Below are 14,172 nucleotides of genomic sequence, written 5' to 3'. Positions count from 1 at the left end.
TATTGACAATAATTGAAAAATTGGCAAGCAAATTTAGCTCTTGTAAATATACACTACTTCCCATTACATTACAACATCCTCTCAGAAAGAGTGCATATGCTTGTAAAGCCTTTGTGTCCTCCGATTTGATTGCTGACCAAGAAAGAATCTTGTCTGTGTGGGGCCAGGTGATTTGATGTTCATTGCTATACTGATGCAATAGCTATTTTGCCCTTTTAAAATCTTGGTTTGGATCCATAGATTGGCAACTTTTGATTAGTTCCCTCAACTGTCCTCCAGTTTGAGGTAATATAGACGACCTTTGGCATTTTTAGTATGACTTTCAATGAGATGTTCAAAGGATTTCATGAATGTCAGATACTGGAATGGATCTCCATTAAAAACTGGAATTTCCTTCTGAGGTAAAGCATATGGACCTTGATGCTGCGCTAACAGAAGTTTTATTTTGTTTTGCTGTGAGTGACAATATATTGTCTTGTCCATGATGGCTTGTGACTGGTTGTCTTGTGGTGGATGGAACTGGTTGAACTTGAGCTGGTGCCATAGGTTGAGGACCTTGGTATGTAAGTGATGGCATTGGTGGGGATCCTTGACATCACTGGTTCTTCAGCAAGACAAAGCGACATCAATGTTTGAGTATGATCAACTCAAATGGTTGAAATGTTCTTTCAGGAAGACTCAAATTGTGTGCTCGGAAGGGATTGAATGTCGCTAGCTCTTTCCATAGGGTTGGTCACTGACATTGCTTCGTGTGCTTCAAGCATATCAGCTATGCTGAAATGAAGCACCTCACACTTCTCTACATTAAATTCCATCTGTCCAACTCTCCAGACAAACCAAATCTCTCTGTCATCCCTGAAAACCTTCCTCACTAACCACCACTCCCCCCATTTTCATATCGTCTGTGTATTTACTTACCCAGTTAACCACCCCATCATTCAAATCATTAATATAAATTATGAACAACAGGGGACCTAGCACCGATCCGTGAGGCATACCGCTCGTCACAGGCTTCCATCCTGACAGACAGTTGTCTACCATGACTCTCTCCTGTCTCTCCTCCAGCCACCTCTGAACTCATCTTACTCTCTCTCTTTGGCTTGGCTTCGCGGACGAAGATTTATGGAGGGGTAAAAGTCCACGTCAGCTGCAGGCTCATTTGTGGCTGACAAGTCCGATGCGGGACAGGCAGACACGGTTGCAGGGGAAAATTGGTTGGTTGGGGTTGGGTATTGGGTTTTTCCTCCTTTGTCTTTTGTCAGTGAGGTGGGCTCTGCGGTCTTCTTCAAAGGAGGTTGCTGCCCGCCGAACTGTGAGGCGCCAAGATGCACGGTTTGAGGCGATATCAGTCTACTGGCGGTGGTCAATGTGGCAGGCACCAAGAGATTTCTTTAGGCAATCCTTGTACCTCTTCTTTGGTGCACCTCTGACACGATGGCCAGTGGAGAGCTCACCATATAACACGATCTTGGGAAGGCGATGGTCCTCCATTCTGGAGACGTGACCTACCCAGCGCAGTTGGATCTTCAACAGCGTGGATTCGATGCTGTCGGCCTCTGCCATCTCAAGTACTTCGATGTTAGGGATGAAGTCGCTCCAATGAATGTTGAGGATGGAACGGAGACAACGCTGGTGGAAGTGTTCTAGGAGCCGTAGGTGATGCCGGTAGAGGACCCATGATTCGGAGCCGAACAGGAGTGTGGGTATGACAACGGCTCTGTATACGCTAATCTTTGTGAGGTTTTTCAGTTGGTTGTTTTTCCAGACTCTTTTGTGTAGTCTTCCAAAGGCGCTATTTGCCTTGGCGAGTCTGTTGTCTATCTCGTTGTCGATCCTTGCATCCGATGAAATGGTGCAGCCGAGATAGGTAAACTGGTTGACCGTTTTGAGTTTTGTGTGCCCGATAGAGATGTTGGGGGGCTGGTAGTCATGGTGGGGAGCTGGCTGATGGAGGACCTTAGTTTTCTTCAGGCTGACTTCCAGGCCAAACATTTTGGCAGTTTCCACAAAACAGGACGTCAAGCACTGAAGAGCTGGCTTTGAATGGGCAACTAAAGCGGCATCGTCTGCAAAGAGTAGTTCACGGACAAGTTGCTCTTGTGTCTTGGTGTGAGCTTGCAGGCGCCTCAGATTGAAGAGACTGCCATCCGTGCAGTACCGGATGTAAACAGCATCTTCATTGTTGAGGTCTTTCATGGCTTGGTTCAGCATCATGCTGAAGAAGATTGAAAAGAGGGTTGGTGCGAGAACGCAGCCTTGCTTAATGCCATTGTTAATGGAGAAGGGTTCAGAGAGCTCATTGCTGTATCTGACCCGACCTTGTTGGTTTTCGTGCAGTTGGATAACCATGTTGAGGAACTTTGGGGGGCATCCGAGGCGCTCTAGTATTTGCCAAAGCCCTTTCCTGCTCACGGTGTCGAAGGCTTTGGTGAGGTCAACAAAGGTGATGTAGAGTCCTTTGTTTTGTTCTCTGCACTTTTCTTGGAGCTGTCTGAGGGCAAAGACCATGTCAGTAGTTCCTCTGTTTACGTGAAAGCCGCACTGTGATTCTGGGAGAACATTCTCGGCGACTCTAGGTATTATTCTATTTAGGAGAATCCTAGCGAAGATTTTGCCTGCAATGGAGAGCATCCTGACAGACAGTTGTCTACCATGACTCTCTCCTGTCTCTCCTCCAGCCACCTCTGAACTCATCTTACTACTTCTCTATTAATCCCTAGTGACTGAACCTTCCTTACTAACCTTTCACATGACCAAAGCGAGGTCATCGAGTTGCAGCTCAAGGTTCCTTAGACACTGCAGCTCAGTACACTTCGTGCACACATGGACATCCGGAAGGTTAGAAGGCTCCCTGACTTCCACATGTGACAAAGGGAGCAGAAAACTAACCTTATCAAAAGCTTTGCTAAAATCCAGATAGACTACATCAACTGCCCTCCCTTCATCCACCTTTCTTGTCACTTCTTCGAAAAACTCAACAAGGTTCGTGAAACATGACCTCCCCTTCACAAGCCTATGCTAGGTGCTCCTGATCAATCCCTGGTTATCTAGATATTTATACACACCATCTGTAAGAATACCCTCCATAACTTTCCCTACCACCGAAGTCAAGCTTACAGGCCTATAATTACTTGGCCGACACCTCGTGCCTTTTTAAACAACGGAACTACATTATCAACCCTCCAATCCCGCGGCACCACATCCTCCTCCAGTGATAGATTTTTAAAAAATCACTGACAGTGCATCCACTATTTGCTCCCTGACCTCCCTTAAAGTCCTGGGGAAAATCCCATCAGGACCAGGAGACTTATCCACTTTTACTGACCCCAGAAACTCCAAAACCCTCTCTTTACTAATCCCTAACCTTTTCATAACTAAGCTATTTGCCTCACTTATCTCACAGTCCAATGTCCTTTTCCTTTGTGAACACAGATGAGAAAAAAATCGTTTAATATCTCTCCCATCTGATACAGTTCCTCGCACAGTTCAGTGCTCCCATTTTCCAGTAGTCCTGTTCTATCCTTAACCCTCCTTTTAGTATTAACATATCTATAAAAACCCTTAGGTTTCACTTTTGCCTTATCAGCAATTTACACCTCATACCTTTTTGTCTTTCTAATTTCCTCCTTCAGGTTTTTTTCTGCAATCTATGTAATACTCATACATCTTATCCAGTTTTTTGCTTCTTAAATTTAGTAAATGCCTCCCTCTTATCCCGAACCAATTTCCTCATTTTTCCAGAAAACCACGGTTCCCTTGAACTTTTGGCCTTGCCTTTTGATCTGACTGGCACATAAAGATCCTATACTCTCAATATCTCTTCTATAAATACCCTCTAAATCTCCTCTACATCCTTTCCAGAAAAAAGACCAGCCCATACAATTTTCTCATTTCTTCAAATTTGGCCTTCCCCCACTCGAAGACCTTCAACCTTGGACCTGACCTATTCCTTTCCATATTTAAGTTGAAGCCAATAGACCCAGGATCACTGGATCCAAAGTTCTCACCAACGCACACTTCGGTCACCTGCCCTATTCCGTGCCCTAACAATAGATCTAACACTGCCTCCCCTCTAGTAGGCACCTCAACATACTGCTGCAAAAAGTAATCCTGAACATATTGTACAAAGACTAAGCCATCCTGCCCTCTCACTGATTATGTTTCCCAATCATTGTTAGGAAAATTGAAATCCCTAACTATCACAACCCTATTTCTACTACACATCTCAGCTATTTCCCTGCACATTTGCTCTTCCAGTTCCCATCCTCTTTTGACGGCCTATAATGTACCCCTCACCTTTCTTTTTTAGTTCAACCCACAGAGCCTCACGCGATGAGTCCTCCAGTCTATCTTACCTCAGCACCACTGTAAAATCTTCCCTGACAAGCAACGCCACACCTCCCCCTCGTACCCCGCCAATTCTGTCATGTCTAAAGTAGCGAAATCCGGAATATTTAACTGCCAATCACAACCTTCCTTCAACCATGTCTCACTAATCGCTATCACATGTCAATCCACACCATTAGTTCATCCACCTTGTTTACCACACTCCTTGCATTAAAATCAATGCATCTCAGAGATCGTCCACCTTTAACTTTTTGCCTCTCACCCTCTCTACAATTGTTACTATGGCTTCCATTTATTACCTGCTGCTGTTCCATCTCCAGATTGTGAGAAAAAGCCTTTTTTCTTTGCCGAAAGGCTCTGTTCTTGTTCTCCTCCCTGACGTGAACCCTTGTCCCCAACCTTACTAGTTGAAAGCCCTAGTAAATGCTCCTGCCAGGAGACTGATACCTCTGGGATTTAGAGGTAACCCATCCTTATAGTATAGGTCCCATCTCCCCCAGAAACAGTCCCAGTGCTCCAAGAACTTAACAGCCCACCCCTTCAGCCCGTCTTTTACTCCACCCCTTCAGCCCGTCTTTTACTCCACCCCTTCAGCCCGTCTTTTACTCCACCCCTTCAGCCCGTCTTTTACTCCACCCCTTCAGCCCGTCTTTTACTCCACCCCTTCAGCCCGTCTTTTACTCCACCCCTTCAGCCCGTCTTTTACTCCACCCCTTCAGCCCGTCTTTTACTCCACCTGACTCTATTTTTCCCCTCACTATCACAGGGCACAGGAAGTAATCCAAAGATTATACCCTTAATGGTCCTTCTTCTGAGCTCCCTGCCTAACTCCTTATATTCATTTTGCAGGACCACTTCTTCCTTCCTACCAGTGTTGTTGGTATCGACGTGAACCACGACCTGAGGCTCTTTCCCTTCCCCCTTTAGGATGTTCTGGACTCATGTAGCTACATCCCGGACCCTGGCACCAGGGAGGAAAACCACCATCTGGTTTTCTTTATCTCGTCCACAAAATCCTCTGTCTGTCCGCCTCACCAGCGAGTCTCCTATAACTATCACCCTATTCTTCCTATTACTTCCTTTCTGGGCTATCGAGGCTGACCCTACACCTCTGCCTGCCTTAGCCTGATGATCCCCTTCCTCAGTACTCAAGGAGGAGTACATATTTCTGAGGATTTCAGGCTCAGATGCTCTCTCTGGACCCTGACCTTTTTCTTTCTTCTTCCTAACGGTAACCCACTGCCCCTCCTCCCATGGGCCAGGTGTGACCACCTGACTAAAACTCCTATCTATGTCTGCCTCACTCTCCCTGACCAAAGCAAGGTCATCGAGCTGCAGCTCAAGGTCCCTTAGACACTAACTCAGTACACTTAGTGCACACGTGGTCATCCAGGAGGTTAGAAGATTCCATGACTTCCCACATGTGACAAAGGGAGCAGAAAACTACCCTCACGCTCATCCTTCCTCTTCTTGTACCTTACCAGTGTAAATATAAAAAGATATATATTAAACTAAATATGCAAAGGTCACCTTTGTTGACCTCACCAAAGCCTTCGACACTGTGAGCAGGAAAGGGCTTTGGCAAATACTAGAGCGCATCGGATGTCCCCCAAAGTTCCTCAACATGATTATCCAACTGCACGAAAACCAACAAGGTCGGGTCAGATACAGCAATGAGCTCTCTGAACCCTTCTCCATTAACAATGGCTTGAAGCAAGGCTGTGTTCTGGCACCAACCCTCTTTTCAATCTTCTTCAGCATGATGCTGAACCAAGCCATGAAAGACCCCAACAATGAAGACGCTGTTTACATCCGGTACCGCACGGATGGCAGTCTCTTCAATCTGAGGCGCCTGCAAGCTCACACCAAGACACAAGAGAAACTTGTCCGTGAACTACTCTTTGCAGATGATGCCGCTTTAGTTGCCCATTCAGAGCCAGCTCTTCAGCGCTTGACGTCCTGCTTTGCGGAAACTGCCAAAATGTTTGGCCTGGAAGTCAGCCTGAAGAAAACTGAGGTCCTCCATCAGCCAGCTCCCCACCATGACTACCAGCCCCCCCACATCTCCATCGGGCACACAAAACTCAAAACGGTCAACCAGTTTACCTATCTCGGCTGCACCATTTCATCAGATGCAAGGATCGACAATGAGATAGACAACAGACTCGCCAAGGCAAATAGCGCCTTTGGAAGACTACACAAAAGAGTCTGGAAAAACAACCAACTGAAAAACCTCACAAAGATAAGCGTATACAGAGCTGTTGTCATACCCACACTCCTGTTCGGCTCCGAATCATGGGTCCTCTACCGGCATCACCTACGGCTCCTAGAACGCTTCCACCAGCGTTGTCTCCGCTCCATCCTCAACATCCATTGGAGCGCTTACACCCCTAACGTCGAAGTACTCGAGATGGCAGAGGTCGACAGCATCGAGTCCACGCTGCTGAAGATCCAGCTGCGCTGGATGGGTCACGTCTCCAGAATGGAGGACCATCGCCTTCCCAAGATCGTGTTATATGGCGAGCTCTCCACTGGCCACCGTGACAGAGGTGCACCAAAGAAAAGGTACAAGGACTGCCTAAAGAATTCTCTTGGTGCCTGCCACATTGACCACCGCCAGTGGGCTGATATCGCCTCAAACCGTGCATCTTGGCGCCTCACAGTTTGGCGGGCAGCAACCTCCTTTGAAGAAGACCGCAGAGCCCACCTCACTGACAAAAGGCAAAGGAGGAAAAACCCAACACCCAACCCCAACCAACCAATTTTCCCTTGCAACCGCTGCAATCGTGTCTGCCTGTCCCGCATCGGACTTGTCAGCCACAAACGAGCCTGCAGCTGACGTGGACTTTTTACCCCCTCCATAAATCTTCGTCCGCGAAGCCAAGCCAAAGAAGAAACTAAATATGACTGTCTTACCTCAATTTAGATATGCTCGTCCTCAGCCTCACGAGCCAAAGCCTCAAATCCCCACTCTGTCACTGGGCCACTCCCTGTGCCTCCCCTCTTATTTATTAGCCCACTAGCCAATTGACCTATTAACCAATTAATTAATTGAACCAGGCCCAGTAAATGCCCTTAGAGTCATATCTCTTACCTGCTCACCTCCTCCTTCCTCTGCTCCCTCGAATGTTTGATCAGGCCCCAGTCAGAGCCTTTTTATAGGCCTTACCTTCCCGGCAGCCTCTCTTCCACGCTCCTCTAACGGTCGCCTCCGACTCCCTCCCCTCACGATTTAATCAACAGGTCCCAAGATAAGTGCCTTAAAAAAGACAGTCAGACATTTTTGTGTAATCCAAACAGACGTAGCTTATCGACACTTTCTCACAGAAAACTGCTTTTCGATTGTGAATCTGGTTGCAAATTCGCTCAAACAAATTTCTACGATTCTTTCTTTCAAACAAAGTTCACAATTTTATTACCTTTCTTTGAATAATAATGTAAATGGCATTTTCCAATCTCTCTTATTTCCCAATTTCAAATTATGTAATCTTCACAGAAACATAAGTGACTATATTCCAAATTACTCTTATCACTCCAATAAACGAAACTTTGTATTTTCAGCAGTAAGTAGCTTTAATTTGTTGATATAAATATTTTACATAAGTTTGCAATGAGATTTTCATAACGATGGATAAAGCATTCAGCTCTATTTAAAGACATAACGATATAAAATGATAAACAAATATTTAAAAATAAATGAAATTAGATGAATTCAAAGAAAAGTATTTCGATGCTTACGCCTCCTCCATGGTTCTTCGAAGAATGAAAGCAACCTCCCCGTACGCTGAGAATATTCTGACACATGATGTCATAGTAACTATGGTAACACTAACAACATTTTTTCTTAAAGGGATAGCCATTAAAATTAACTACAAAGCTAAAACACAAGGTTATCTGTTCCGCAAAAACTGAATAAATATGTAAGGAAATTTCTTTGGAAGGGCAAGATGTCAAGAGTTTCGTTAGAAAACGTTAACATGAAAATATGAATTGGGAGGTCTACAACTTCTAAATTTTAAAAATGATTATAAAGCTACACAAATGAGATTCTTCTCCTTTTTATGTGATGGTTTTAATATCCTTCCTCTTTCTTTGGGGTTTGGGTTGGGAGGGGCAGGGCTTGGAGAGAGGGAATAACATGGTGGGAGGGGTGTGCTGGGGGAAGGGGCATTCTTATACCACTTGTATTCTTTTTATTTGAATGTATTATGGTTTTAAAATTTTAAATAAAAAATTTCCCAAAAAAAGTGAGAAACCAGCATGGATTAAAATAGAGATGGATAAGATAGAGAAGACACCGGAAGATTTTATATATAAATGGGAACCAAGATTAATATCTGGAGATAGGGATTCACCACTGTTGAAACACTTGATTAAAATATGGATGTAATAAATAATGAAAAGGGAAGAAGGAATTATGAGTTAATTAAAATGCCTTTGATTCAAAATAGACATACCATTTACTGTAAATAATAGACTTTATAATATTTGGTTTCCTAAAGGAATTAGAAATATAGAAGATTGTTATGAAGGACTAAATTTAATATTATTTGATCAATTAAAAAATAAATATGGGATACAAAATAATACAATATTTTGTTATTACAAGATAAATTGGGTCCAACAATGTTATTTACTGAAAGAAGTGAAATAGAAAATTTGATTTGTAATAGATTTATTAAGAAATTTATATCTGCTATGTATATATTATTGCAAAAGGGAACTTTGAAGCAAGGTATACATAGATCTAGACAGGCGGGAAATGGATTTTAATACAAATACTGCGGAGAAAATTTGGCAGGAATTAGGTTATTGTAGTAGCCCGTGAACCGAGTCGCAATCTGGCTCACAAAATGGCCAGCGAACGTGGTGATCATGAGGGTCCCATAGGGACCAACAGCCATTGTTTCACATGACCAATGGCATGGCAGGAGACAGCAGGCAATGGTGGGAACACTGGCCAGTCAGAGGCTGACACTGCAACAACATCACTTTTGTTGTCAGAGGCAGGAAATGAATATAAACAGAACTGGCAGTGATTGCGTATGTATCGACTGCGTATGTGTTATTCCTACTCCATACTTCTATATTTGTGACCCCAACCAGTCCACTGGCAGTTGGACCCAAAGATGACAGACCAAGTAGTTCTCCATTCGGTCTTGCTCAAGCCACTACCAGTATGTAGTGAGCTTGCTCCACCAGGACCCAGCAGTGTGGGTCAGTTTCCTACGGCAGCCTCCGGAGCAAGGAAATATGGTGCCCTCAAAGAGCTACTAACCCACACTTTTAGGCTATCATGACCGAGCGCATCACCCATCTGCTACACTTGGTTGGTTTGGCTCTAGGACGTCACCCACTGTCATGAGCTAGCTACATGATTGCACTCGCCAAGGGCACAAGCCTTGCCTTCTCTTTGAGCAGATTTTCCTGGAGCAGCTGCTGGAGGATATCTGACTCTTGCTCGCTGACAAGGTCTTCAGAGACCTGAGGAAAGTTGCAACCCAGGCGGACATGTTCTGGAGAGTGAAGAAAGGAAACGGCCCCCCAGTGGAACAGATCACCAAGCCCCAACCCCAGCTAGCAACAAGTCCACAGCAGACCCCCCCCCCCACCCAGCCATATTGTTATTACCATCAATGATGGGGTGCAAGGGCTTGTCGATGCCACCCACCCTGTGCAGGAAACAATGGGCAACAGCGAGAATGCCAGCCAGTTGGAAACTGGGAGCAGGTGAAAAGTCAGTGCTCGCTGGGTGGCTTGAGCCTAGGTGAGGATCTGCAGTTGGGGCATTCGGAGCTCCAGTGGGCGGAAGCCAGGGCCTAGGCAAGAGTCTGTGGCCAGGCCATCGAAAGCCTGGAACTAGGCAAAATTCAATGGTCGGGGAGTTGGGAGCTCTGGTGGGTGAGCAGCCATTATATGTGTAGATATGGTAATCCCCACATTGAGTGCCTGAATGTTCTATAAATGTTTCCTTCCCATTGCATGTGTTGGAAAAGGTATTCCTTTATTTTAAACTCCTCCTAATATTCAGTGCAAGTCAACCCAAGGGTGTAAGCAAGGCAATTTAAATCTAACGTAGACTCCCCTGCCCTGGGAAAAAGATTCTGACTATCCTATTGTCACCAATGATAACTCCAAAAGGTTTATAAACCCTCAACCTCATCAATGCTCGTAATGAGAATAATACCAGCATATTCAGTCTCTCACTAGAACTACTGACTCCATTCCAGGCATCATTCTGATGAATCTCATCTGCGTTCTCTCTATTGCAACTGCTTCCTTCCTGTAATGTGGCAACCAGAATGGTACATCGTCGAAATGTCCAGTCTAACCAATGCTGTGTAGACTGCAACATGATGTCACAACTCTGATACTTAATGTCATGACCTATGAAGGCAAGAATATCAAATGCCTATTCACTACCCTGTCTACCTGTGTGGGCACTTTCAGAGACCTCTAAACTTGCACCTGTTTCTCTCTCCATGTGAACTCTCTTAAAGACCTTGCCATTTACTCTACGTCTTATCAGAATTTGACTTGCTAAAGTACAATACTTACCCAGATTAAATTCCATCAGTCATTGTTCCAGTCAACATTTTTCGATATTACAATTATCCCTGCTTCTACCACTTCCTTTTGCAGCTTTTTCCACATATCCTTGTGCGATGAAGATGACCTTTTAAATCCTTCCTTTCTCATCTTGAATCGATGTCCTCTAGTTTTAGATTCCCTCACCCTAGGAAAAAAAGATTGATTATTTATATTCTCTATGCTCCTCGAGATTTCATATACCTCCATAAGGTTCCCCCTTAGCCTCATATTTCAGGGAGAAAAGTCCCAGCCTCCTTATAATTCAGGCCAACCAGTCCCAGTAACATTCTGTGAATCTTTTCAGCACCCTTTCCATCTTATCCATCTTAGTGATATCTTTCCTGGGGCTGGGGACCAAAACTGTACAATATTTCAAGTGCAGTCTCACCAACAGTTGTACGGTTGTAACAAGATGTCCCTGCTCTAATACTCAGTGCCTTGACCAATGAAGGGAAGTGTGCCAAACGTTTTTTACATCACCTTGTGTATTTGGGTCACCACTTTGTTCTTGCACCCCTAAGTGCTGTTCTACAACAATCTCCAGGGCCAACCATTCATCTTGTAAGTTCTGGCCTGATGTAACTGTGCAACATTTCACTCTTGTCTGATTTGCCATTCGTTGACACTCTCTCCCTCTTCATCTTGAACCTATTGTAGCCATGGACAACCTATGTCATTCTCCACCATCACTCTGCCTTCATTGGTTTTCTTACTTCCTCAAAAAACTCAGATCAGATTGATGTGGCATGATCCCTGTTGCACAAAACCACCACGGTGACTCCTGCCAATGCATTCCTACCTTTCCAAGTGAACACATCTCACCCCTCAGAATCTTGTGTTCCACATGTAGTCCCAGATCTCTAATTGGCAATCTGTATAGCTCTTAAAATTTGTTACAAAAAGTCATGTTTTTCTTTTATTTTAAGGAAGCAGTTTCCTTGCTACACGCAACAGATCCTCACAGAGCATTGCAATGAAGTGTGGTTCTGCAACTTCTCCAATGATGGCAGTAAGTTAGCATCTGGTTCCAAGGACACCACAGTTGTCATATGGCAAGTTGATCTAGTAAGTACCATGAAGTCATAGGAAAACAAACCTTTTTTATTCAAGATAAGCATTTATTTTGTTTTTCGTAGTTCTGATTTGTAGAACTGTTTCTGGTAAGTTGGTTTAATATACTTTCAGTTATATTTTTGAGAGAAATTTATTTGTTTTTCTAATGTACAAAGCAGTAGGAAATTGCAATAGGAGACTATGTTGGTGAAGAAAAATGATTGAGACTAATCCCATTTTCTAGTTATTCCTCCATAGCCATGTAGGTTATGGCACATTAGATGTTCATTGAGATAGTTTTGGCCTCAATTCTCCTTTCAAACTGTGAATTCTGGATCCCCACCTCTTTGAATTAAAGAAAAGTTACTCTTCTCAATTTCCTTGCTTCTTAAATCTACAGCAAGTCATTGAACTTTCGACTAACACAAATGGGTAAAAATGTGTTCACCATCTCTTGCGAATCACACCCTACCCACTCCCATAATTTTAAATGCCTTAATTAGCCACTGTGTAGGCGATTTTTTCAAAACAAAGAAAATGACCTCTGCCTTGACAGTCTTGCTTTGTAAATAAAGTTCAGTTCCTGCCAGCATACTTGTAAATCTCCTCTAATGCTCCAGTGTGATGCAGCTTTTTATCCTCTGCCTCAGCAAGTAAAGAGGTAGATCCTCTATTCTTTAATAACCTTACCTGCTTTCATAGTTATCTGCCCTGTTTTGACGCTGTCTAGGTGTACAATGAGATATGCCCTTTATTTCATATCTGAGTAACCTGTCATTTATTGTGCATTCACTTGTATTATTTGCCCCCCCCCCCCATACTTCAATGGTGTTCAAAATCAAAGCTGCATAAAATTATTAAAATGAATCATAATTACTTACAGAAGTGCAGTCTTTCTACACTTTTCCTTCATTCCTTTCCCTTCAAGGTGCTGCAGTACCACTAATATTACTCAAACAGGGGTCTTGCTTATGCCTTTGGAAAAACCTGGCCTTCACTCTTACTTATGACATGAGATATGAGAGTTTATTGTCATATACATAAATAAAATGTATAGATTCACCAAAATACTTACTTGCTGTAGCCTCACAGGTATGTAAGATACACCAACAACCCGAGTATAAATTAAATTAGCACAAAGCACTTTGAGACCGAAAAAGAGATAATAAATAAAAAGGGATAGATAAACATTCACAGTTGCAGTTAATACAAGAAAAGTGATGTTTCAATTGTGCAGACAGATCTTTTGGTGCTCCTAGACTAGTTTATAAACAGGTAGTTCACGGAATTTCAAGAGTCTGATAGCAATTAGGGGATAAAATGATCTCAAACCTGAAGGTTCTAGGCTTCAAGCTGATGTACCTTCTGCCTGTTGGTAGCAATGAGAAGAGGTTGTGTCCAGGGTGATGGGGTCTGTAATGTTGGTCTTTTTTTTTATATTTTATTTTTTAAGTTTTTAGGTCTACATTCATCCATATTCAAAATGTATTGTACAACATAGTCATATAAATCATAAATTTCAAATCATACATTCATCAATATTCAAAATTCATTGTATAATATAATCCTATAAACCATATTACATGTTAACTTTAAAACCCACCTCCCTCCTACGCCCTCCCCCAAAGAAAGAAAAGAATAATAAGAAAAACACTAAAATATTAAAGCAAGAAATTAAAAAAGAAATATCTTGGGACTTCTATTCAAATAACTTTTATAAAATAAAATCTAAGGGGTATCAGGGTGAGTTTCAAAAATATAAAAATACTAAAATTTAAAATCTTTAATTGTCACTCCAAAAAAATTATAGCTTGTTGTTATTAATATTCTTGTTCCATATATTACCTTCCATCCCCCAACACCTCACTCCTTTCAAAAGTTATTCCTCTTCTCTCAAAGATGGGGCCCACTACTAACACCACAGAAAAAAATTATCACAGGTACACGATCTTTTATCCGGACATCTAAAATCCGGAAAGCTCAAAAATCCAGTAAATGGGGAGAGAGGCAGCCGGGCTGCAGGCGCTTGGGGGAGGCAGCTGGGTGGCCGGCACTCGGGGAAGGCAGCCAAGGGACCGTGGCCGGCGCTCGGGGAGGCGGCCAGTGCTTGGGGGAGGCGGCCGAGGTGCTGGCGTTCGGGGGGGTGGGGAGGCGGCCAAGGGACTGGCACTTGGGGGAGGT

General features: G+C 43.5%; 1 protein-coding gene across 9 annotated transcripts in view; it reads left to right on the top strand.

Moving 5' to 3' along the window:
* The window catches only part of LOC138737246 (WD repeat-containing protein 26), a 261,475-nt gene that overhangs the window by 111,841 nt on the left and 135,462 nt on the right, over positions 1-14,172 (top strand). For all 9 annotated transcript variants that reach the window (XR_011340851.1, XR_011340852.1, XM_069887979.1 and 6 more), the window contains exon 7: positions 11,865-12,003. Coding sequence is in view for 7 of the 9 variants with exons in the window: in XM_069887979.1 (XP_069744080.1) it covers positions 11,865-12,003 (139 nt within the window). In the remaining 2 variants the exon portion in view is untranslated. The remainder of the gene's footprint in view (positions 1-11,864; positions 12,004-14,172) is intronic.

Source organism: Narcine bancroftii, chromosome 6 (genome assembly GCF_036971445.1).
Source record: "Narcine bancroftii isolate sNarBan1 chromosome 6, sNarBan1.hap1, whole genome shotgun sequence".
Lineage (NCBI taxonomy): Eukaryota > Metazoa > Chordata > Chondrichthyes > Torpediniformes > Narcinidae > Narcine > Narcine bancroftii.
This window is presented reverse-complemented; position numbering and strand designations above follow the sequence as displayed.